The sequence below is a fragment of the Anolis carolinensis genome, chromosome 5 (assembly GCF_035594765.1).
Source record: "Anolis carolinensis isolate JA03-04 chromosome 5, rAnoCar3.1.pri, whole genome shotgun sequence".
Classification (NCBI taxonomy): Eukaryota; Metazoa; Chordata; class Lepidosauria; order Squamata; family Dactyloidae; genus Anolis; species Anolis carolinensis.
The window spans coordinates 163,707,906-163,734,807 of record NC_085845.1 but is presented as its reverse complement, the minus strand read 5'-3'; the positions used below and the strand labels follow the sequence as shown (position 1 = coordinate 163,734,807).

The 26,902-nt window shown below is 40.8% G+C and overlaps 1 protein-coding gene and 1 long non-coding RNA gene across 2 annotated transcripts in view; one reads left to right on the top strand and one right to left on the bottom strand.

The window, feature by feature from the left end:
* plxnc1 (plexin C1) overlaps window positions 1-1,644 on the bottom strand; it is a 73,010-nt gene extending 71,366 nt beyond the window's left edge. Inside the window, exon 1 of the mRNA XM_062980935.1 lies at window positions 310-1,644. Within this exon, the coding sequence (XP_062837005.1) occupies window positions 310-1,263 (954 nt within the window). The 5' untranslated portion in view covers window positions 1,264-1,644. The remainder of the gene's footprint in view (window positions 1-309) is intronic.
* Window positions 1,638-26,789, top strand: LOC134299138 (uncharacterized). The gene is made up of 2 exons (XR_010006287.1): window positions 1,638-5,732; window positions 21,518-26,789. It is a non-coding gene; the product is annotated as an uncharacterized LOC134299138 (long non-coding RNA).
* The last annotated feature ends 113 nt before the right edge of the window (window positions 26,790-26,902 follow it).

The following is a 26,902-nucleotide window of genomic DNA, read 5'->3' as shown; positions in this document are numbered from 1 at the left end:
AATCTGGATTCTCCCTCATCTCTCATTTACTTTTGACACTGTGTTGTTTGGCAGTTAATACTATTCATACACTAATAAAGCTGTGGCAGAAATTTTCCATCTTCTGTTCCTCTTTTTGCGGAAAAACAACAGAATTGTTGTTTTGGAATCTCCGACAAGTTTCCTAAATCCCCACCATGAATATAAAAATCGATATGAAAGGAGATTCCATTATCCGGCTGTCAGGAATTGTGGGAGTTGAAGTCCAAAACACCTGGAGGGCCCAAGTTTGCCCATGCCTGCTCCAAGCCCTCCTTCGCCGCTACTCACGCAAAGCTCCGGGAATTCCTTGGTCTCGCCGTTGAAGCGGCAGGCTTGAATCTCCCTCCGGATGCGCTGGAGCGGGAAGAGGCAGACGGCCGTGGCCCCGGGCTCGCCCTCCTGGGCCGCCCCGAAGAGCCCGACCCAGAGGCCGCGGGGCTCCAGGAGGGAGGAGGAGAGGATGCGCCCCCGGTCCCCGCAGCGCAGGGCGGCTTGCCCGAGCGCGCTGAGCTGGTTGTCGGCCAGTTTATGCTCGACCACTAACATCTTGGGCTCCAGGCTGAGGTTGCGGTGGAAGTAGGGGAAGAAGTAGAGCCCCTTCCAGAGCAGGGCGGCGGAGAAGTTGAGGAACTGCTCGCCGGCCACGGAGAGCACCTGCCCATCGAGGACCTTCCTCTTTCGCTCGCCCACGATGAAGACGGCGTGGTTGGCGACGCTCAGGCCCAGGCTGCTGCCCGAGTCTCCGCAGGCGGAGGCGGGGCCGTCGGGGCGCTTGTGGCTGGTGGCCACCACCAGGAACCACTCCCCGCCGCTCCGGTTGTTGAAGAGCATCAGCCCCGCGGAAGAGACGCCCGGCAAGGCGCTCACCAGCTCCTGCCCGAAGGTCTGGCTGGCGCCGGGGCCCAGGACGCGGTCCTCCAAGAGGCAGAGGCAGCCCGGGCGCGTCCAGCAGGTCAGCAGCAGGCGGCTCTCGTCTCCGAAGGGCAGGAGCAGCGAGTTGGTGGCGTTCCGCGCCTCCTGGCACCGGCCCACCGCCTTGGAGGACAGCGAGGGCGACACCTCGTACCAGCACGGCCCGCTGGCCACCAGCAGCTTCCCCCCGGCCACGGCCAGGCTGTCGATGGCGGAGGGGAAGGACAGGACAGGCGGAGAAGGGGGAGGAGAAGAAGAAGCCAAAGCTAGCGCCGTCCAGGACAGAGAGGACAGCAGCCACGCCGCCGCCCACGCCGCCCCTCCGGCCATGGCTTTGGCTTGGCTTCTAGCGGCGCCACCGACAAATGGACCTCCAGCCCTTAAGGCTGAGCATTGAAGGCGGGCGCCTCCTCCGCGTCTTCCTCCTCCCTTTCTTCTCTCTGGTTTCCTCCTGCGCGGAGAAGCAGAAGTTCCTTTCCTCCGCTGCTCCTCGGTGAGGCCGCTGCAAGGCTTTCCTTTGAGAAGAAGGCTCTTCTCTGTCCACGCCTTTCCCCACCTTCCCCGAGAGAAAGGCCAGGCTCCTCGAGAGACTTCCCTCCAGGGCTGAGAGAGCGAGGGGCTCCACACACTTTCCTCGGGGCGGAAGAGAGAGACGCTTTGAGAAGAGACGCTCCTCTCCAGGTTGGAAATAGCAACCTCCCAACAACAACAGAAGGACTACAAACGGAGGTACAACTATGTAGCCCAAAAGATTCATTGGAATTTATGTCACAAGTACCTCCCAATAACAACAACAACAGAAGGACTACAAACGGAGGTACATGAGGTACAAAGGATGAGGAAGAACGGATCTGATTTTATGTTTGAAATGTATATTTTTAATTCATAATGTATTTTAATAGTTTTAACTGTTTTATGTGCTGTTTTATATTGGTTTGTATGGGCATCTAATTGTAGCCACTGTTGTAAGCCGCCCTGAATCCCGTTGGGTGAGAAGGGCGGGATATAAATGTGAGAAATAAATAAACAATACAACTATGTGGCCCAAAAGATTCATTGGCATTTATGTCACAAGTACCTCCCAATAACAACAACAGAAGGACTACAAACAGAGGTACATCTGTGTGGCCCAAAAGATTCATTAGAATTTATGTCACAAGTACCTCCCAATAACAACAACAGAAGGACTACAAACGGAAGTACAACTATGTGGCCCAAAAGATTCATTGGAATTTATGTCACAAGTACCTCCCAATAACAACAACAGAAGGACTACAAACGGAGGTACAACTATGTAGCCCAAAAGATTCATTGGAATTTATGTCACAAGTACCTCCCAATAACAACAACAACAGAAGGACTACAAACGGAGGTACATGAGGTACAAAGGATGAGGAAGAACGGATCTGATTTTATGTTTGAAATGTATATTTTTAATTCATAATGTATTTTAATAGTTTTAACTGTTTTATGTGCTGTTTTATATTGGTTTGTATGGGCATCTAATTGTAGCCACTGTTGTAAGCCGCCCTGAATCCCTTTGGGTGAGAAGGGCGGGATATAAATGTGAGAAATAAATAAACAATACAACTATGTGGCCCAAAAGATTCATTGGAATTTATGTCACAAGTACTTCCCAATAACAACAACAGAAGGATTACAAAAGGAGGTTCAACTATGTGGCCCAAAAGATTCATTGGAATTTATGTCACAAGTACTTCCCAATATCAACAACAGAAGGACTACAAACGGAGGTACATCTGTGTGGCCCAAAAGATTCATTAGAATTTGTCACAAGTACTTCCCAATAACAACAACAGAAGGACTACAAACGGAAGTACAACTATGTGGCCCAAAAGATTCATTGGAATTTATGTCACAAGTACCTCCCAATAACAGCAACAGAAGGACTACAAACGGAAGTACAACTATGTGGCCCAAAAGATTCATTGGCATTTATGTCACAAGTACCTCCCAATAACAACAACAGAAGGACTACAAACAGAGGTACATCTGTGTGGCCCAAAAGATTCATTAGAATTTATGTCACAAGTACCTCCCAATAACAACAACAGAAGGACTACAAACGGAAGTACAACTATGTGGCCCAAAAGATTCATTGGAATTTATGTCACAAGTACCTCCCAATAACAGCAACAGAAGGACTACAAACGGAAGTACAACTATGTGGCCCAAAAGATTCATTGGCATTTATGTCACAAGTACCTCCCAATAACAACAACAGAAGGACTACAAACAGAGGTACATCTGTGTGGCCCAAAAGATTCATTAGAATTTATGTCACAAGTACCTCCCAATAACAACAACAGAAGGACTACAAACAGAGGTACATCTGTGTGGCCCAAAAGATTCATTAGAATTTATGTCACAAGTACCTCCCAATAACAACAACAGAAGGACTACAAACGGAAGTACAACTATGTGGCCCAAAAGATTCATTGGAATTTATGTCACAAGTACCTCCCAATAACAGCAACAGAAGGACTACAAACGGAAGTACAACTATGTGGCCCAAAAGATTCATTGGCATTTATGTCACAAGTACCTCCCAATAACAACAACAGAAGGACTACAAACGGAAGTACAACTATGTGGCCCAAAAGATTCATTGGCATTTATGTCACAAGTACCTCCCAATAACAACAACAGAAGGACTACAAACGGAAGTACAACTATGTGGCCCAAAAGATTCATTGGCATTTATGTCACAAGTACCTCCCAATAACAACAACAGAAGGACTACAAACGGAAGTACATCTGTGTGGCCCAAAAGATTCATTGGCATTTATGTCACAAGTACCTCCCAATAACAACAACAGAAGGACTACAAACGGAAGTACAACTATGTGGCCCAAAAGATTCATTGGAATTTATGTCACAAGTACCTCCCAATAACAGCAACAGAAGGACTACAAACGGAAGTACAACTATGTGGCCCAAAAGATTCATTGGCATTTATGTCACAAGTACCTCCCAATAACAACAACAGAAGGACTACAAACGGAAGTACAACTATGTGGCCCAAAAGATTCATTGGAATTTATGTCACAAGTACCTCCCAATAACAACAACAGAAGGACTACAAACGGAAGTACAACTATGTGGCCCAAAAGATTCATTGGCATTTATGTCACAAGTACCTCCCAATAACAACAACAGAAGGACTACAAACAGAGGTACATCTGTGTGGCCCAAAAGATTCATTAGAATTTATGTCACAAGTACCTCCCAATAACAACAACAGAAGGACTACAAACGGAAGTACAACTATGTGGCCCAAAAGATTCATTGGAATTTATGTCACAAGTACCTCCCAATAACAGCAACAGAAGGACTACAAACGGAAGTACAACTATGTGGCCCAAAAGATTCATTGGCATTTATGTCACAAGTACCTCCCAATAACAACAACAGAAGGACTACAAACGGAAGTACAACTATGTGGCCCAAAAGATTCATTGGAATTTATGTCACAAGTACCTCCCAATAACAACAACAGAAGGACTACAAACGGAAGTACAACTATGTGGCCCAAAAGATTCATTGGCATTTATGTCACAAGTACCTCCCAATAACAACAACAGAAGGACTACAAACAGAGGTACATCTGTGTGGCCCAAAAGATTCATTAGAATTTATGTCACAAGTACCATCTGCCAGTAGTAAAGAACCGGTGGGATCACAATCCTGCAAAGGTAGTGGAAAATGAGCACGCAAAAATACTGTGGGACTTTTGAATCCAGGCTGACAAAGTTTTGGAACACAACACACCAGGCCTCATGGTTGTGAAAAAGAAAAAAGTTTGGATTATTGATGTCACCATACCAGGTGACAGTCGGATTGACAAAAAACAACGGGAAAAACGCAGCCGTTATCAGGACCTCAAAATCAAACAGGCTCTGTCATAAACCAGTGCAGGTGGTCCCAGTGGTAATCGGCGCACTGGGTGCCGTGCCAAAAGATCTCAGCTGGCATTTGGAAACAATAAACATTGACAAAATTACGATCTGTCAACTGCAAAAGGCCACCTTACTGGGATCTGCACGCATCATCCAAAAATACACCATAGAGTCCGAAACACTTGGGAAGTGTTCGACTTGTGATTTTGTGATACAAAATCCATCATATTTATTTCGTTTGCTGTGTCATACTGTCTTTGTGTCAATAATAATAACAATAGTAACAACTTATTCTTATATCCCGCCCCATCTCCCCGAAGGGACTCAGGGCAGCTCACATGGGGACCAAGCCCAGAATACAACATCAAATACAAAATGCATTTAAAACATATAAACATATAAAATCAAAAGACATATAAAATACAATAAAAACATACCTCCCAAGTCTCTCAATGTTTGTTGATATATAATACTCACACACACACAAACACCCGAGTGTATATATGCATGCTAACCCAGGCATGGGCAAACTTCAGCCCTCCGGGTATTTTGGACTTCAATTCCCACATTTCCTAGCAGTCTACAGGCTGTTAGGAATTATGGAAGTTGAAGTCCAAAACACCTGGAGGGCCGGAGTTTGCCCCTGCCTGTGCTAACCTGTATTTTATGTGTGTGTTGATTTGCCAGTTTGACTTACCTCTTTGGTGTGGGAGGAGCTATAGACGTGATTGTATTGAGCATGTTCAGACTCAGGACTCCATTTTGTATTCAGTATGCCTTTAGTCTTCAGTGAAAGCAGGTGTATGTGTCCAGACCTCAGTGGAGGTGGATGAATGTTGCTGTTTAGACTTCAATGTAGAAATATGCTTATGGACTTCAGTGAGTACAACTATACTAAAGACTATGGGCTATTGATTATTAATGATACCCTGGGTACTCAACACAGAGAAGCCACATCCTATCTGTAACTAACCTTCAATGAGAAATGTGCCTGTATGGTGAATTGATACAAGATGTTTGTGAGTAAACAAGGTATGTTATGTTGTCGAAGGCTTTCATAGCCAGAATCACTGTGTTGCTGTGAGCTTTCCGGGCTTTATGGCCATGTTCCAAAAGCATTTTCTCTTGAGGTGTCACCTGTATCTATGGCAGGCATGCTCAGAGGTTGTGAGGTCTGTTGGAAACTATGCAGGTGGGGTTTATATATCTGTGGAATGTTGAGGATGGGAGAAAAACTACTGTCTGTTTAAGGCAGGTATGTATGTTTCAATTGGCCATCTTGATTAGCATTGATTAATCTTTCAGTTTTAAAGTCTATCTGCTTACTGCCTGGGGGAATCCTTTGTTGAGAGGTGTTAGCTGGCCCTGATTGAAGCATGTAGACAATTTCAACAGAAAGGAGGAAACCATGAAAATGAACTAATCTGGCTACCAGTATTTTAAAAAACTCTAAAATCAGGACAGTAAATAAAGAACAACACTTAGAAAACAGGGGGATTCCAGACATGAATCCATCAGAGCCAGCTAACACATCCCAACAAAGGATTCCTCCAGGCAGTAAACAGCCAGACCTTGAACCTGAAAGGCTATCCAATGCTAATTAAGGTGGCCACTTGTAACATTTACACTTGCCTCAAAGAGATAAGAGTTCTTTCTCCCACCCTGGACCTTCCACAGATGTATAAACCCCACTTGACTAGTTTCCAACAGACCTCAAAACCTCTGAGGATGCCTGCCATAGATGTAGGTGAAACATCAGGAGAGGATGCTTCTGGAACATGGCCATACAGCCTGGAAAACTCACAGCAACCCAGAATTGATCCAGTTTGATACCACTTTACAGTTAAAGTGGCTCAATGCTATGGAATCATTGTAGAGTCTATAGCCTTCTCTGCCAAAAAGTGCTGGTGCATCTGCAAACTATAAATCCCAGGATTCCTAACCTTGAACCAGGGAAGTTAAAGTAGTATCAACCTGCATTTAATTCTACAGTGTACCCCACATTATGGGTGCCAGCTCTTCCCCACCGGCAACAGGTTTTTGGATGCTGGTGGACCCCAGTTCTTGTCCTTGCTCACACTTCTTCAGAGGGTGCATCTACACCGCGTAATTAATGCAGTTGACTCCACTTGAACACAAACGCAGAGAGTTGTAGTTTTGTAAGATCTTTAGCCTTCTCTACCAAAGACAACTGGTGTGTCACTATACTACAAATCCCAGGATTCTATAACATTGAGCCAATGCAGTTAAGAGTGGGGTCAAACTGCATTTATTCTACAGTGCAGATGGATCCCTAGACAGCATGGGCTTCCAGATTAAGGGCTTCTCCTCAGAGCAGCTGGAAGACTTGGTGTAACTGTGTTGTTGTTATTCACCATCAGTGTTAGCTTTATGAGTGCATCTACACTGTAGAATTAATGCAGGTTTAGCACCACTTTAACTGCTATGATTAAATGCTGTGGGATCATAGGAGTTGTAGTTTTACAAGTTCTTTAGCCTTCTCTGCCCAAGAGTGCTGGTGCCTTATGTTCTGTCAGTCTTGTTTTTGTTTGTCTTTTTTGGCAGTCCACAGTACCTGTAGAACTTGCCATGAGGGATTTTCACTGCTAAGGACAGGAGAGGCATGGAAAAACAGGGAAGATTATCAGAGAAGGACAATATCATCCACACCCTCATAAATATTTATTTATTCGTTCGAGATCACCCTTTCCCCCCAAATGGGACCCAGAGTAGCTTAGAATTCAAAGAATGAGAATAGGTGATATTTAATACATGTCTGGCCCAAGGATTTGTCATCTTTTCTTTAAGGTTTTTCATGTAAACAAAAAAAGAAGGGGACAGTTTTTGGCAGCATCAGAGGATTGCTGTGATATTATGTAATGTATATTATAGCATGTGATCATATATTAAATTATAGGGTGAGATAAGAGGGTAAGTGTGGTTTGGAAAATATATGAAGTTGGGATAGAATGAAGTTGGGATAGAACAGGAATAGAATTTCAGCCAAATTTGCATATGGATGGTATTTGGGGGAAAGAGGGAGGGGGGATGCAATAATTATGTGCTGAAAGTGAGAAGACGTAGGGTGCATCTACATGGTAGAATACAGTTTGACACCACTATAACTGCCATGGCTCAATGCTATGGAATCATGGGAGTTGTAGTTTGGTGAGTCTCTGGCACTCTTTGACAGATGATGATGATCTTTATATTTATTTATACCCCACTTTATCTCCCTAAGGGGGGCTCAAAACAGCTCCAAAGGGGACTCAAAGTGGCAGAAAAGACTAACAACCTCATAAAACTACAATCCCCGTAATTTCATAGTATTGAGCCACAGCAGTTAAAGTAACATCATTAATTCTCCATTGTGAATGCATCCCAAAAAGCAGGAAAGATGAGGATTTAGAAGCAAAAGGGAGAAGAAGGTCTTAGTTCTGAAGGATGTGTGAGGTTGAGTTGTGTATTGCATGAAGACTAATTAATGTATGGTTGAAAAGATTCATAATATGTATTAACCTATGTTAATAAAACATACGTATTAGTTCTTCAACATGACCATCCCTACACTCCTGACAGGTAGTTTTCCAGCAAGTTTTCCAGTGAGTCAGGTCTTCTTATGATTTGGTCCGTTTGGTTATCTTGACTTCTAGGGAGAGTTCGTGATTTATTTGCCCTAGGAGCCATTTATTTGTCTTTTTAGCCATCTGCAGTATAGTGAAATGATTAAAGAACAAATGACATCTCAAGCCTCAATTGTGGAATAAAATCCTTCTCTGAGCCCATTTTAACAGAGCAGGGGGGAAATAATAGTGGGGCAATGGATAAGTGTGGCATTGAGAAATAAATCTACTGAATGTTACAAACACACAGAGTCATAAAACACTATTTATTCAATCCCTTGATTAAAAGAATAATGAAACAAAGCACTCCCTAAATATGACCATCCACACTCTGTTTCGAGACCTCCAGTGAGGTCCACCATCTTCCAAGGCAGTCTCTTCCACAATTGAACAATTCTTCTTGTCCCACCAGGTGGAATAATTTTTCTTGCAATTTGGAGTCATTGGCTTGTGTCCTAATCTCTGGAGCAGCAGAAAAAAAGCATGCTCCGTCTTGTAAATTCTGTCCCTTCAAATATTTAAAGATGGCCATCATATTGTCTTTCAGCTACATAAACTAAAAAAACATACTTAGGTTGTAGCTGCTGCACATACATGGTTCTTGATGATTTGACTGCAATTTGTTTCTTTGGACTTTATTGTGGTTCAAACCCATCTGTTTTACAGAAAATCCAGATTTTTTTGGGCAGGTGGCTTCCCTCTAGGCAGCATCGCTTTGCTGTGGAGTTAGTGGCATGTACTTGTAATGAGCATAACTCGTTGGTGCCATGAGGGAGTTGTATTTTTTTTCAAAAAAAAAAATCGTCAGTGTAGACAAATCTTCAGTCCTCTTTGCAGATTATTACACAGAAATCCTTCACCAATTTATTTATTATTATTTATTTATTATTACAATATTTATATCCCGCCCTTCTCACCCAATAGGGGACTCAGGGCGGCTTACAATAAAACACATATATAAAATTATACAATACATTGTGAATCAATTAAAAAGTTATTAAAAGTTACATCAGACATTCATAAAAACACATAAAATACAGATAGGCATGTTCGAGTCTAAAAGACTGGGTCTGTCAATTGAGTTCCAGCGCACATAATAATAGTTAGTACTGCTAATTGTTATTCGAAAGCCTGGCCCCACAACCAAGTTTTAACTTTCCTACAGAAAGATAGGAGGGAGGCCTGGATGGTGATGCCACAAACTACAGAACACCGATGCACATTAAGGGCTTTCTTTTGCACACTTTTGTGGGAGTTTGTAGTCTGGCCCCCAGAGTTGGAAGCTAGCTAGCTTCAAACTGCTTTTAAGTGGTAAGTGTAGATGCGGCCTATGTCTTGAATTTTTCACATCATTCTTCCCTGACTCATTCTCAATCTCCCTCAGACCTCCAGCACAGGATAAAGATCTGGACTTGTTCCCTGTATTTACCTTTTGTTTGTAATGGAAGTGCAGTGGGGCTAAGTAAACCCAATCCTATATTCTTTTTAAAAATAAAGCTAAGTGCTCAAACTTTTTGGGGTGCCAGTGGTCTTTCTCGAGGCAAGCAGTGTTGGAGGAAGCAACCTTCTCAAGCCTCCTCTATTTGATATTGGTTTGTTTTATATTGTGTCGATTTATATCCTGAAGTATATGTCTATTTAGTTTGCAGTTACCTCACCTCTATATACTTAAAGCAGTGGGGGGGGGGGGGCTGCAGGTCATGTGACTGACTCAGTGACAGTTTAGAGTGTTCAGTTTTAAAAGGATGACAGTTAGAGAAGTCAGTTGAGCCTTGAGTCTGTTAGAAGACAATGTTGAGCCTTGAATCAGCTTGAGTAGAGAAGTCTGTTAGAGTGCAGAGGCAGCGTTAGGAGCTAGAACTGTTTAGGCTTATGTTTTCTTAGAAAGTAAACTCTTATTAAAGAGAGATGTATAAAGCAATATAGTTTATGAAGAAACTGTTGAAGTGTATAAGTATAAGATAACTCTCTAAACATTTTGAAGTTTTTAACCTGATAAGAAATGTGCCTGTATCTTTAAATACAGTTACCCTAAAAGAAGTCTGCTATCATCATTATCTGTTGAAAGTATCAAATAAGAAACAAAATATCTTTGTGCTCAGTGATCATCCATTAGCAAATAAACTTTGCTATCCCATTAGGTTATGATCCTAACAGGTCATAATCTATACCCTGATGAGTTGTGATCCTAACAGGTCTGATCCAGTTAATTTCCATTAAGCAGGACCTCACTATCTGATGTGTTACTTTCTCCATCCTGAGTAATATCTATCAAAATTGAAATATCCAGAAGTGACTTACAGTGAATTTACACAATGTAATATTGTACTTTATATTAAATAGATTGTGAGATTCTCCTATTAGAAATATGTGAACTTTGGCTAAATGGGTGGCATTCATTGTCTGTTCTGAGCATGGCAAAATTCCCCTGTGAGTGGGTGAGTGATCAGCATTGTTGGAAAAAGTTTCTTGCAATCTGCTCAACAGAAGTGTTAGCTTGCTTCTCTCTTATTGCATAAATAAGCGTCTGTAAAGTAATAATGTTGTCATCATTTCTGAAATCTAACAATAATTTTGCAGTCGCTGAAATCTAGGATTCCTTTGCAAATCTTCCCCTGCATGTGACAAAGACCTCATTCATTGCATAAATACTTTTTTGTGTTTACATGATGAATATTTGACCATTCCCTGTCAAATATTAACCGTTTTTAGAAATTACATCAAGACACCGATGAGAGTTTAAGCTTTCTACCCAAAAAATGTACAGAGTGTGAAAGATACAGAGTGTGCAGTTTTCCCACTTTTGTGGGGTTCCTGTGTGCCTAAGCACAGTGAATGTGGAGGAGCCCTGTAGCTAATATGTTCAGTTCTGGACACTACAGTTCAAGGAGGATATTGACAATCTGGAATGTGCCCAGAGAAAGGCAACCAAATTAATCAAAGCTTTGGAAGAGGCTGAGGGAGCTGGACATTTTTAATTTGAAGAAGAGACGGTTGACAGGGGACATGATAGCTCTGTTTAAATATTGAAGGCATGTTTTGGTTGAGGAAAGGGAAAACCCATTTTCTGCTGCTTTAGAGTCTAGGATACGAGTTTTAAAGGGAGGGTATGAGTTTTAAAAGTCATTTTAATGTATTTGCTGTATTTTAATTTTGTTTTTAACACACTGATAACATTGTTTAATTGTTTTTAACTTTTGTATTGCTCTCTTTAAACAGTTTAGTGTGGATAGACGTTAGCCGCCTTGAGTTCCCATGGGAGAAAGGCAGGATAAAAATAGTAGCAGTAGTAATAATAATAATGAACAATGGATCTAAATTGCAGGAAAAGAGATTCCACCTAAATATTAGGAAGAACTGACTTATGGTGTGAACTGTTCATCAGTGGAATATGCTGCCTCCTTTGAGAGCGGTGGAGTATCCTATGGAAGCTTTTCAAATGAGGCAGGATGGCCATTTGTTGGGAATGCTTTGATTGTGTTTTCCTGTATGTCAAGTGGTTAGACTGGATAGCCCTTGGGGTCTCTTCCAACTCTATGATTCAAGTATAATTCTAAACATTCCTTCTAAATGTGGTGAAAACCTATTATTTCCATGTGATATGGTACCAAACAGGCAACATTTTACTTTTAAAAATACAGTTATGGCAACCTTCCCCCTGGCTCCAAGAATGTTTGAATGTATCTGGTCAGTCTTAATGACTGCTTCTGAACTTCTTAATTTCCTGTTTTCTTGAAGATGTTTATGCAACACTGAGATTGTTGGATGCTATATCAGCATCTTGATGCAGAAGTTCTGCTGGGCTGAACTGTATTCTCAGTGTGGAGAAGTAATATATTATTTGGTCAAAAACACAATTTGTTGATATCAGTTCTTTTGAGTTCCATGACAATGAAAATTGGCTATATTAACTATGTATATATAATAATTAAGCAATTAATAGCTAGCTCTCCTAAGAAGCTAGTCTGCTTACAGTCTCTGTTTGTAACATAAGAGTAATACAGTTTGCAATGAAGGCTGCATTAGAGGTAAAAGACCAGCATATGTAACATTAAGCCAGTGTCGGACTTAAAATAAAATATGCAGTATTGAAGGAAATGTACAAAGGGGGAGCTATGAAAGAAATGTTGACTGTTTCGCAAAGCACATGAATTACATTATACAGTCGGCCGTCTACATTTGCAGATTTAACTTTCAAAAATGTTATTATTCACAAATTTGATTACCTATGTTATCTCTAGGAATCTCTGGTTGTAAGAGAAGAAGAAGATAAGAAAGTCCTGTTTCCTTTGGAATCAGATACTAGAAGAACATTGGACCTTAGCTTGTCTTTTTCTCATTGCACAGTTATAGCACTCACACTTAAACTTCCATGGCCCCATCCTATGACCCCAGGTTGTTCTCCTTCTTAGATTTGTGGTTTTATAAAGCAGAGTGCAGAGTAATGAAGGTTCCCATTCTAAAAGAATGGCAAATGATATGGTTTTCTTTGGTGTTGTTCAGGTCTGCACAACCTTTGGCCCTCCAGGTGTTTTGAACGTCAACTCCCACAATTCTTGACTATTCAACAAGCTGGCTAAGACTTCTGGAGTTTGAATCCCAAACACTTGGAGGGTATACTACTCTGGGCAGGAGAATTACAAGTTTCCACATTTCCAAAATCGTTCTGTAGTGAGCAAAAGTTGCAGAGTGGTGCAGGAGGGAGATGCGTTATTTCATGTGGTTGTTATCCTGATCAGTTTGGGGAGCCTTTGTTTGCTATCACTGAGAAGTCAGGAGCTGCCTTTTGGCTTATCAGTTCTATGATTAATTCTTCCATAACACATTGTATTGTGCCTTGCAATCTGCTGTCTTTGTTCTGATTCAAACAGGGGTTTATCCTATCAGTGTGAGCATAGATGAAATCACACGTTCTTCCTTGGCAACGCTTGCCTCTCCTAGTTTACCTTTGCCAGATCAAGATGACCCTCAGAATTTTGTCTAGTAATAACTATTTACCAACAGTTATTTCTAGCCACAGTGATGCTGTTGAGCAGTTTTTCCTCTTCTTCTAGCTTATTAGATGTTATAACCCACATATCTCTTGTGCAAATACGTGTTTGTTTGTTTTTTTGTACCAGATTGTTTTCTATCCCAGGAAACCTTTTGTCTGAACCAGCCCTGCCTCTGAGCAGTGACCTGCTTTGGACAGCAGAAGTAATAGTTCAAGCAACTTGCCCACATTTTATCTCTTCATACTAGCTGGAAAAATGCCATATTTGGAATAACTGATCTGACAGTTAAATCAAGAACTGATTGAGGTTTAATGAACACACTTCAGGGGCCAACACAAAACATTTTGCTGCCAATAATTGTTCTCGAAACAGTAGCATCTCCTCTTCCCCTGACAAGGTTTTGGTTGCATAGTAGGAAAAAAAACACCCTTAGGGAAAAAATAGAGCAAGAATATATTAAATCATTTAAAAGCTGTTCAGAGAGTAGGCAATCAGCTTGTGTTGGATGAGTTACAGTCTTCCTGAAAACAAAGGTTCACTCCTAGAAGCTCAAGTTTCATCAAGGGCCAGGAGTGCATTTGTACACTTAAGATGTATGCACTGGCTGAATATCATGAAGACACGTGTTACCCTCTACATAGATCTACCTTTGAAGAGAAACTTCATCTGGTCCAAGGAGCTGCAGCCAGATTGTTTACTATGGCTGGATAGGAGAGTGCACACCTTGTTGCAGCAGCTCCCCTCCAATGTAAAATGCTGGTTATAAGCCATTAAGCCTTTTACACAGCTATATAAAATCCAGATTATCTGCTTTGAATTGGATTATATTAGTCTACACTGCTGTATAATCTGGTTCAAAACAGATAACCTGCATTTTATATGGCAGTGTAGATGGGGCCTATGTCTATCTGAAGGAGCTGTATTTTGAGATCTTCTAGGGAGAACCTTCTCTATTTCTGCCCACTCTCCCAGATACTTCTGGTGTAAACATTTATCAAATGGATTTATCAAAAATGGATTTATCAAAAACAAATCATGCTAGACTAATCTGATCTCTCTTTTTCGATAGAGTTACGAGCTGGGTAGATGCAGGGAACGCTGTTGATGTAGCCTATCTGGATTTCAGTAAGGCCTTTGACAAGGTCCCCCATGACCTTTTGGCAAACAAGCTAGTCAAATGTGGGCTAGGCAAACCTACGGTTAGGTGGATCTGTAATTGGTTAAGCAAACAAACCCAAAGGGTGCTCACCAATGCGTCTTCTTCATCCTGGAAAGAAGTGACAAGTGGAGTGCCGTAAGCAGGGTTCCGTCCTGAGCCCGGTTCTGTTCTACATCTTTATTAATGACTTAGATGAAGGGTTAGAAGGCATGATCATCAAGTTTGCAGACAACACTAAAGTGGGAGGGATAGCCAATACTCTAGAAGACAGGAGCAGAATTCAAAACAATCGTAACAGATTAGAGAGATGGGCTGAAACTAACAAAATGTCCAAGATACTCCACTTAGGCAGAAAAAATGAAATGCAAAGATACAGAATGGGGATGGCTGACCCGACAGCAGTACATGTGAAAAAGATCTTTGAGTCCTTGTGGACAGCAAGTTAAACATTAGCCTACAATGTGATGAGGCAGCGAAAAAAGCCAGTGGGATTTTGGCCTGCATCAATAGGAGTATTGTGTCTAGATCCAGGGAAGTCATGCTGCCCCTCTATTCTGCCTTGGCCAGATCACACCTAGAATACTGTCTCCAATTCTGGGCATTGCAGTTGAAGGGAGATGTTGACAACCTGGAATGTGTCCAGAAGAGGGTGACTAAAATGATCAAGGGTCTAGAGAACAAGCCCTATGAGGAGTGGCTTAAAGAGCTGGGCATGTTTAGCCTGCAGAAGAGAAGGCTGAGAGGAGACATGATATCCATGTATAAATACGTGAGGGGAAGTCATAGGAAAGAGAGAGGAAGCTTGTTTTCTGTTGCTCTGGAGACTATGATGCGGAACAACGGCTTCAAACTACAGGAAAGGAGATTCCACCTGAACATTAGGAAGAACTTCCTAACTGTGAGAGCTGTTCAGCAGTGGAACTCTCTGCCCCAGAGTGTGGTGGAGGCTGCTCCTTTGGAGGCTTTTAAGCAGAGGCTGGATGGTCATCTGTCGGAGGTGCTTTGAATGCGATTTTCCTGTTTCTTGGCAGAGCGTTGGACTGGATGGCCCATGAGGTCTCTTTCAACTCTATGATTCTATGATTCTGTGAGACAGTCTCTTGGACTGGTAGCTTTCCTGCTGTCTTTTCATACACCAATAAAGACCTTTTCTTGTTTTGACTGGCCTTTGATGGCTGATTGCATACAGGGAAAGGGGTCTTTCAAAATGTGCTATGTAAGCTTGGTTGTTTTCTGTTCTTGTTTTTACTGCTTGCAATTTTACTGTTAGTTTATTGGTTAGTAATTTAAAAAAATATGATATGATAATTTGAAAGCACAAATACAATCATCTTTTTAAGCCACCCTGGAAAAATGTTTGGAGGAGGAGGGAGCGGGAGAAGATGCGGCTAATATTTCCTACTTATGTCATCATGTGCTGACTGCCTCTCTCTGCCTAATCATTCAGTGTTCAGCTAGTGGTCTGGAAACTTTTTAAAAAATAAAATAACAGTCAGCAGTTTCTGTTCCTGAATTTGTTACCATACAGAGGTCAGAACATTCCACAGAATGAGACAATAATAACACCATGTAGCATCATTTTGTTCCTGGGTTAGAAATGTCATTTTCTAATTGGTTCTATCATAAAAATATGGAAAAGGTATATTAAACTACAAAAACGTTGTTTTTGTGGGACATCCTGCAGCACATTTTGCTATAGTTTTTCAATAAAATCTAGAGTCTCAACCAATTCAACATAGTTTGTGGCAGCCACAAAAACGAAGTTTAGGGATCCCTCCCAGGCAGGAAGCAGCCAGGTTTTGAAGCTGCAAGGCCATTCAATGCTAATCAAGGTCGCCAATTGCAACATTCATACTTGTCTCAAACAGACAAGAGTTCTTTCTCCCACCCTAGACTTTCCACAGGTATATAAACCCCACTTGCCTAGTTTCCAACAGACCTCACAACCTCTGAGGATGCCTGCCATAGATATGGGCAAAATGTCAGGAGAGAATGCTTCTGGAACATGGCCATACAACCCAGAAAACTCACAGCAACCCACTAAGAAAATCCAACAAATCCAACAAATGCTACGTTCAGCAAAGGGCAAGAGGGATCCTCTCACCTCTGCAGGAGTCTACTGTATACCATGCAGCTGTGGACAAGTCTACATAGGGACCACCAAACACAGCATTCGCCCAAAAACGAATCAAGGAACATGAAAAGCACTGCAGACTATTTCAATCAGAAAAGTCAGCCATAGCAGAGCATCTGATGAACCTACCGGGACACAATGTATTATTTGAGAACACAGAAGTGCTTTACCACTCTAGCAATCACCATGTCAGACTACCCAGAGAAGCCACTGAAATCCACAAGCATGTAGACAATTTCAACAGAAAGGAGGAAACCATGAAAATGAACAAAATCTGGCTAGTGTATTAAAAAACACCAGAATCAAAACAGTAAATAAAGAACACCACTCAGAAACGGGAATTCCAGATAGCTGACAATCAAGTGCAGGTTAACACCTCCCAAACAAAGGATGCTCTCAGGCAGCAACAACCAGGCTTTGCAGCTGTAAGGTTACTCAATTGCTAATCAAGCTGACTAATTGCAACATTCACACTTGTTTCAAACAAGATCAATAGGTACCGCTCTGGTGGGAAAGTAACAGCGCTCCATACAGTCATGCCAGCCACATGACCTTGGAGGTGTTTACGGACAATGCCAGCTCTTCGCCTTAGAAATGGAGATGAGCACCAACCCCAGAGTCAGACACAACTAAACTTAACGTCAGGGGAAAACCTTTATCTTTACTTAAACATAACCAGCTCCCTCATAGAGCCTTGCTTCCAAACCTTTGATCATTTTTGTTGCCCATTCTAATTCAGAAGTAAGCCCTACAAAGTTTAGAACAACTCATTTCTATGCACGTTTCCATATGATTGCAGCTTCAGAGACCTCTCTGATATCTTCAATGGCATAAGTAACCCAGGAGGTTCCTTGGTAAACTTTATCATAACCCAGATAAGATAGATTTATGAGGCGGTTCATTTTCTGAAGAATGCCAAAAACCCTTGCTGTAAACATATGTGCATGAAGGAAAAAAATGCCTATACTAAATGGTCATTAAAAAAGCAACACAGGTAACCACTTACTCGAATTTGATTTCTATTTTCTTTTTAGTATATCAGTTTCTTTTCAGTGAAGTCAGATGGTAGGCCAAAACATATTACATCTATATCTAAAACCTGTCACCTCATGACTGATCACCATCTTTCTTAGAAGTAGCTCTGGCTTGATAAACATTTCTAACCGGTTGTTAAGTAGTGTTCATTTCTCATTTGCCCACTGACTATTCAACATGACTGCCTGGTTGGTGCTCTAGAAAAACATAACATTTGACAAGTTGGCATTAGAGAATATATCAAATCTATTACATTGAGGTTCACAGCTGATGTTTTGAAATGAGCAATTATTTATTTCCTGTGTAGTGTTTTATCTTTAAAGCTAATCCCAAACAATTAATGTGTCCAGTAAAGAGGATAACTGAAATAGAAGAAACATGTAAAAACACATTTTAAACAGATTTTAACCAATATAGTTTCAGAAGATAATATTATGTATCACAGGCTTCTCCAATCAAGTGTGCCAGACTACAACTCTCCTAATGTCCAGTTGTCATGATAGTGTTGGCTTGAGATTGTCCAAAAATTCTAGAGGCTACCAGAATGAGTTACGGGTTGAGTGTCCTTTATCCAGAATTCTGAAATCCAGAATACTCCCAAATTCAAAAGGGTCCACATGGGTGGCTGAGATAGTGACATCTTTGCTTTTTGATAGTTCAGTGTGCATAAACTTTGTTTCATGAACAAAATTATTTAAAATATTGTTATCCTCAGGCTGTTATATGATGTATACAAAATATAAATGAATATCATGTTTAGACTAGGGTTCCATCTTGAAGATATTTCATTCTATATACACCAGTATATGCAAATACGGGCATTTCAAAATCGTAAAACAAAATGGAAGCCATAGAATCGTAGAGTTGGAAGAGACCTCATGGGCCATCCAGTCCAACCCCCTACCAAGAAGCAGAAAAATCACTTTCAAAGCACCCTCAACAGATAGCCATCCAGCCTCTGCTTAAAAGCCTCCAAAGCAGGAGCCTCCACTACACTCCGGGGCAGAGAGTTCCACTGCTGAACACTCCATGTCCTCAGCATTTTGGATAAGGGATACTCAACTTGTAGTGCATACAGTCTTTTCCTGCAAAGACACCAATATGACATACATGGGGGTTAATTCATTCTGTCCTCATTTTACAGAGAATTCTAACCTATAAATATTTTGGCTGGAAGAAATTACAATTTGGTAACTTCCCATCTGTTTGCATAAATCCTCTTTAGTCAGCAGGATTTTCTTGGCTAGATGTATTCAGAGGGTGGGGTAGTGTAACTTGTGCAAGGTTGCCCAGTGGGTTTCTGTGGCTAAACAAATACAGTATTTGAACCCTGGCCTCACAAAATCCTAACCCAACATTTAAACTATGCATCACACTGACTCTAGATCCAAATGTTCTGCTAGTATTTCATGGACATATACTCTTCTTGTCTCAGATGTATCTTGGAAACACCACACAGCTTCAAATCTATTTGTGATGGAGCAAATCTGAGGTTGTTTCTGGATTAAGAACACCACATTTCTATAAAACCCACATACATTTAAAAAAAGTGTTTAATAACCTTCAATTTTGCTAGCCAGTTGTATTAAAATGTGTCAATTTTTTCATGACAGCACAGTCAAGCATCCCTTTTCTCATTCTTTGAACTTTTTCCATATCTGTGTTCTTTTTTGCACCTCAATATCCTATTTAGAAGCTTATCTTCTTCACTATCTTTCTTTTGAACACATGAACATGTCAACAAGTTTAATCTCAAACCATAGGGAGCCCCTGGTGGCGAAATGAGTTAAACGCTTGTGCTGGCAGGACTGCTGATCAAAAGGTCGGCAGTTTGAATCCAGGGAGTGGGGTGAGCTCCCATCTGTCAGCTCCAGCTTACCATGCGGGGTCATGAGAGAAGCCTCCCACAGGATGGTAAAACATCCGGGAGTCCCCTGGGCAGCGACCTTGCAGACAGCCAATTCTTTCACACCAGAAGTGACATGCAGTTTCCCAAGTCGCTCCGGACACACACAAAAATATCTCAAGCCATGCTATTTCTAGAGGGGTAAATGAATTACAAATCTGAAGCTCTCATTTTTGTGATTAAATTAATAAATCTGTCAAAGTTAGACTTTTAGTTCACAGTGCAGATGCATCAAGAAGGATTTTATAACGGTTATGCTGTTTGCAGCATCAAGAACAAAACTTTTGTACTTATAATCTATACTTGTTTCATTTTATGTCTGCATTGTGATTAATCCTTATGTATTTAACCCACTTCTTTAGTTCAAAGATGAAAAAAGTAACCCAATAACTAGTTAAACAAGAGGAGAAAGAACAATTTACTGAGACATCAATTTAAGACTTCCTTTAAGCAGTTTGGCCACTGGGTGTCAGCAGTTATTCATTTTTTGGCAACTTATTTTAGGATTCTGAGACTATTGTGCCTTGCCACAAGTTGAGTGTCCTTTGTCAGAAATGCTTTCGATCAGAAATGTTTTGGATCTAGAATTTTTGGGAGGAGGATTTTGGAATGCCTGTATTTGCTTCTGTGTACATAATGAAATATCTTGAGGACAGGAGCAAAGTCTAAACATGAAATTCATTTATGTTTTATCAACACCTTATGCATATACTCTGCAGGTATTTTATATATAGTCTATTAAATAATTTTGTGCATTAAAGATCAATGTGTCCATTGAAGCATGGTAAATAAAAGGTGTCACTATCTCATTTTGTAGACAATTTCAGACTTTGGAGTATTTCAGATTTCTAGATAAAGGGAAATAGCATTTCAGTCTGTTTATAGAAAATATGTTTGCATTTAAATAGATTTTGGAACAAGATCCCATCTCCAGACTGTGTTTCTATAGATTATAAAGTCAGGAATGGGTCCATTGATGACACTGTGGCCTTCTTATGCGTAAGCATGCATAGCAACAGACTAAGGCTACAATCCTATGGATGCTTACTTGGAAGTAAATCATACTAGCTACATTGGATATGCTTCTGAAAAGACATACATATCTGCACTGCAAAAGTAGTCCAAGCTTAGTTGCTTTCACACACGTAATTTATATAATAATGTTATTTGGAAGGAGCACAATACGTGAAGATAGAATACTAACTTCATAAACTTTTTTAATAAGCCAGAGAGGAAATAAGATCAAAAATTAAACTGAGACATCCAGTTCAATATGGTTGAGAATTTTTTTCTTCAAAAGTTTTGGGCTTGAACTTTTATGATTCCTCACCATTTGCCATGCTGCCTGGGGCCTTTGGGAGGTAGAAATCCAAAATATCTGGCACATCACAGGTTTCTCGCTCCTGCTGTATGGCAATGCAAAATATATTTATGAGTTGTGAACATAAAACCTAAAATACATAGAATTTTAAAATTCTAGCAGCATGTGCCTTTAAATGTATTCATATGCCATAATCACTGCAGGAGAGGAACAAAAAAAATCTCTTTGGACTACAGTTTCCAGCAAGCATAATCTATGAAGGATGATAAGAGATGCAGGCTAATAACATCTTGAGGGACACACAGATCATGCCTTAAAGCTTGAGTCTCTGCAATATATTTCCAATAAAAATAGCATTAATAAAAACAACAGAAAGGGCAATTGGAAAAAGCTTGATTTATTTATAGCATGGAGTCTGGAAGCCTCTGATATATTCTACCATCTCATTGCTCTGAGTAACTTTCTTCCTTTTTCATTCTGCTGCATATCTAGATTGTTGTCAGATTGATCCCAAAGAGTGTGAAGGCCTGAGGAAACATCATTAGCACCCCTGAGCATATACTGGCAGGATACGTCTGAAATCTAATTTGCTCAATGGCAAAAACACCGGCACTGAAATCATAGGAAAAAGAGAGGAGTCTATAATGTCATATCACCATTTGTATTGATTCTTCAGAACCCTTCTATCATCTGAATCAAATCTATAACACATTTCAGTTTTTGGTGTGTAACTTAACCATCGGGTTCATGGAAATCCCTCATTGCAGTTTATTGCAGTAAAAATGGTTCTTGTTATTGGATGTTGCTGACTTATGGTGACCCTATCAAAGACAAGATTCTACCCACTGTCATCTTCTGTCCCATTGAGATAAATGAGTGCAAACGAAAGCAATTGAAGGAAACTGATGACAAAGATGGAAAGCCGAAAGAAGAAACTAGGACATTAGAAAGCAGCTGGGAAAGTGCGTGACAAAAATTATGCCTTGCAAATTGGAGGATATGTTGATGAGAAAAGACATCCAATGACCCCGGCAACACCGCAAGGTTTGGTGGATGCAGTGTTAAGATATGGGTTGAATGCAGCAGGATATGAAGAATGTATCTCAAACCCTGCTGCCATTGCACAATAATTTAATCTTAGACCAGGTTTATTGTGAAAACAAGACACTATAGAGTTGGAAAAGGTGCAGAAAAAGGCAAACAACATACTTGTTGTTCATATTACAGCATGTTTTTCATAACCGATCTTGTATCTTTGGCTCCAAAAATGAAGCAAATTGCGAATCACATGCCACAACATCCCATGGACTCTGCTGTAGTGTGTATCATCTACCATTACAAACAGAGTCTGCTGGAACAGAGATGAGCAAAGCAGAACCTGGGTCTTGAAGCAATTGGGAAAAAACAAGGTGGAGGCAAAACAAGGAAAAGAGACGCAAACAGCATTAGCAGCAGGGCTGGATGAACCATCAAGCAAAATAAACATGTGTTTTGGGCATCAAGGGAAGGAGGGAGCCATGAAAATTTCCATTGCTGGATTCATCCTGGAAAATATGGTGAAAAACTGCAAATGATGCAGCTGAATCAGGTTCCACAAAAGTGCTACCACAATAAAAGACCTTGCAATTACAAAAACTAGGAGAATACTTTTTGAACATACTGTATAAAGTGGAAGTATGCAAACATAAATATTATTTTCCATCTTATCGTAATTTTTACTTCATTCTTTTCTTTTACAGTTTACAATTGTTTATAATTGAAAATAGATATAATATAGGAAAGTATTTAGTGCATCTAAAGTTGTTAATCCAACCCTGATTAGCAGCTACAGTAATGTGCAGAAAAATGGAAGCAAAGCGGCGGGGGGGGGGGGGGGATACCTTGGGACATTGCAGAGAATGTCGGAATGGAAACTGAAACATGAAGAGGAAACAGTGGCAGAGGGAGGTGTGGAGCCAGAGGTGGGTTAGGACTGAAATCAGGGAACGAGTGATTTGGGGAAATTTGACAAAATGGACAAGATTATGCCCTCCAAAAAAGAATAGGTAACACATCCCTGGCTGTAAAAGGAAATTGGATTATCATAGAAAAAATGGAATAAATGGAGTAATTTGATTCATAGAGATAATTACAATGAGTTTGTGATGCAATCTAAGTGTACTGCTCCACGTAGAATGCAAGTTTTTCCATAAATTGCCCTGAAGACAGTACATGTTGGCAGGTTGTTGAAATGTGTGATTAATACTCACCTCAGGCAAAAGTTCAGCAACTTCAAACTGGATTGTGAATTTGTTGTTTGTTAATGAGACATGTCACATTTGTGAATGGAAGAAATGCATGTGCTTGCACAAAATGAGACTTCCAGATGTTAGCCATGCGCTTGGTGTCCTGGGTCAAATTAATCCTTTCATCTGGTTTAGCACTTTTTCCTTATCCCTGTTTTACATGTCATAATTGTTTTCCTACCTGTGAGCAATATTAACACATTCAATAGTTAGATGGAAAAAATCACACATGATCTTGAATCTCATCTTCGAGAAACTCAGGATATAAATCCAATAAACAAACAAAAAAGATGTGAATGGGTGCAGCTGCTAATATTCTTGCTAACTGGACATTTTTTAAAAAATGTTGTACTCTTGCCCTGAGATTCCTCCCTTCAGCTCTTTTGAGAGTTTTGAGGAAATCTTTTCAAGGCAGTGTTTTGCTGTATCCATAAACATGGAAGAGAAAGGCCAGGGTCCGTAACTCTGCTCCAGATATATGGTATCTGGGAATCTTAGGATTTGTTCACTCTTCACATATTGTAGAGGGACTACACTCTGAACAAATATTATTGAGGGAGTTACTTCAGTAAGTCATGATATTAAAACTTCAGTCTCTGAAGGAGATATTTGTGAAGATGGTTAAATCATTAGTTTTCATAGTCTGAGTCAATCCAGACAACAACAGACCTCAGACTGCTGGGGTGGGGTTTATAGAGAGAAGAATATAAAACTAGAGACACATTTGTCAAACAGTTAATATAAAGCCAGTTAGAAATAGAGATACATAAAAAGTAATGAAATCTTCATAGGGAACAGTCCGAGATAGGGCCAGTCAGAAACAGAGAGCTGACAAGGACCAGATAGAAAATTAATTTGATAGAATGTAAGAGTGTGGAAAGAATCCAGTGAAAGTGTTAAATATTTTGTATTGCTTATGAATCCATAATAATTGTTTAAGTTGCTATATAATAAGCCTTTAATGTGTCCTTTTTTACATTACTTTCTGGATATCTTTTTATATAGGATTTATAAGAACATTACTAAGCTGAGATACTAAATCCAGAGAGTGATCTTAAGAGTCAAAGGGTATGTTGGCTAGTAGGAGCCCAAGGGTTGGTAGTACTAGAAGCCCAACCTCCAGTGGGGATCTTTCACAACATTCTTCAGTCAGAATGCAATAGATATTTTAGTTCATTTGAGTAAACCTTTTAAGCAAAAGTCTGAAGTTAATTTCTCCTTTTATTTTGATGATTTTTGGCATTTCCTCGATTTGTGGTAAGCAATGACTCATCATCTGCCACAAACAGAAGCTGCCAATTTCATGCACCACACCCATCCCAAAGAAATGTGATGGAAGATGTTGAGTAATGGTAGGCAAAACTAGCTACTTTGGCTTGTGGTGAATGAGTCATGCGGCTCAGTCTTGCTGGGTTCAGACAGTGGCTTGTTAGACCTAGGTCAAATAATAAAATAGGAGCACTTCTTAGTGGTCAGATTTGTGAAGAAGGCAAAGGCAAATTCCCTTTGAGACTATACATGAAAGGTTTCTATGGCCAGGGACTGATCCCATTCATTGTCAGTGTCAGGTAAAAAATGTAGTTAGCCAGTTACTATAACTCAGTATCCTGTTCAGGCCTGTAGCGAGGGGGGTGGTGGTTTAGGGGTTCAACCCCCCCCCCCCCGAAATTTTTCAGGTTATAAAAAAAAACCTGAATTTTAACTGGTTAACCAAATCCCCATGCTAAGTCTATGAGACACAAAACATTAAGAGTCCCTCCAGGCACTATTTCAAGCAGATATTGACAGGTTTGTAGCGGGGAGGGGTGTGTGCTAGGGGTTAACCCCCCCCCCTGAAATTTTCAAAACCCCTCCCGAATTTTTTTTCTGGCTACGGCCCTGATCCTGTTGTTTTAATGATGCCACTTTTAGTTTGGAATTTTTGCAATTATTACTGTTTTGCTTGGTTGCCGATACAGACCTTTATCTAGAATTGTTTAAAAAAAAATTTTTTTAGTTGTATGCCATCTGGAGTCCAGTTAAAAATAAAAAGGCCACAATAACACCAGTCCAATTTCATCATAGAACCATTTTGGTAGTTTATATTGCCTTATATTCCAAGTATAGGAAACCCATTTCATCAATGTAAAACTTGCCAGTGGGGGGTTGGCGAATTGGCTTGTGAAGAGTGTGAATGCCTCAATGGTTCAGGGACACTTTCCATCTAACCTTAAACAGGGAATATTAAGACCTATCCTTAAAAAGGCATCCCTGGATCCAATGGCATTGAACAATTATCGGCCGATTTCCAACCTCCCTGTTCTGGGCAAGGTTCTAGAGCGGGTGGTTGTCTCTCAGCTCCAGGGGTTCCTGATGGAGACTGATTGTCTGGATCCAGCACAATCTGGTTTCAGGCCTGTATTGGACTGGATGAGGACTAACACACTGAAACTTAATCCAGACAAGACAGATATCCTCCTGGTCAGTCGTGCGGCCAATCAGGGTATTGGGTGGCAAACTGTGCTTGATGGGGTTACACTCCCCCGGAAGTCACAGGTCCGCAGTCTGGGGGTCCTCCTGGACTCAGCACTGATACTTGAAACTCAGGTGTTGGTGGTGGGAAAGACTTTTCACAGTTAAAGCTTGTGCGCCAACTGCAACCATACCTCGAGAAGTCTGACTTGGCCATGGTGGTCCATGCCTTAGTTACCTCCAGATTGGATTACTACAATGCAATCTACATGGGGCTGCCCTTGAAGACGGCTCGGAAACTTCAACTTGTACAGGCGGCCAGGTTGTTAACGGGAACGAATTATAGAGAACGGACAACCCTCCTATTAAAACAACTCTATTGGCTGCTGATAAGTTTCTGGTCCCGATTCAAGGTGCTGGTTATCACCTACAAAACCCTAAATGGTTCGGATCCGGCTTATCTTTGTAATCGCATTTCCTACTACAAGCCTGCACGGTCTCTAAGATCTGTTGGGAAGGCCCTCTTCTCACTTCTGCTGCCATCTCAAACATGGTTGGTGGGAATGAGGGAAAGGGCCTTCTCGGCAGTGGCTCCCAGTTCTGGAACTCCCTCCTGAGAGAAATTAGACTAGCCCCCACCCTGGCCACATTCCGTAAACATCTGAAAACCTGGCTATTTGAATGCGTGTTTGATTAAATTGGCATAAATTGACGACTGTCCCTTACCTCCACCTAGACCTAGTTACTGCACTTCTTCTGGTCCATTCAGTAGAGGCTATAAGATACTGTACACAGACAACATTTGCCTTGCCCCCAGTGGAATATGTTCACTGCGCCTGACTATTAGTTATTGGCTTTGAGTATGTTTTAATGTATTATATGTTTTATGATTTTATGTTTATATGTTTTAAATGTATTTAAGTGATTGTGTTTTACTGTGTATTGCTGGGCTTGGTCACCATGTGAGCCGTCCCAAGTCCCTTTGGGGAGATGGGGCGGGATATAAGAATAAAGTTGTTGTTGTTGTTGTTGTTGTTGTTGTTGTTATCATCATCATCATCAAACAATGTATAAGTATTTTTGGTATAGAGATAGCAATCGAAAGCTTCAATTTTACAATTGACAAAAGAAATGGAGAAAT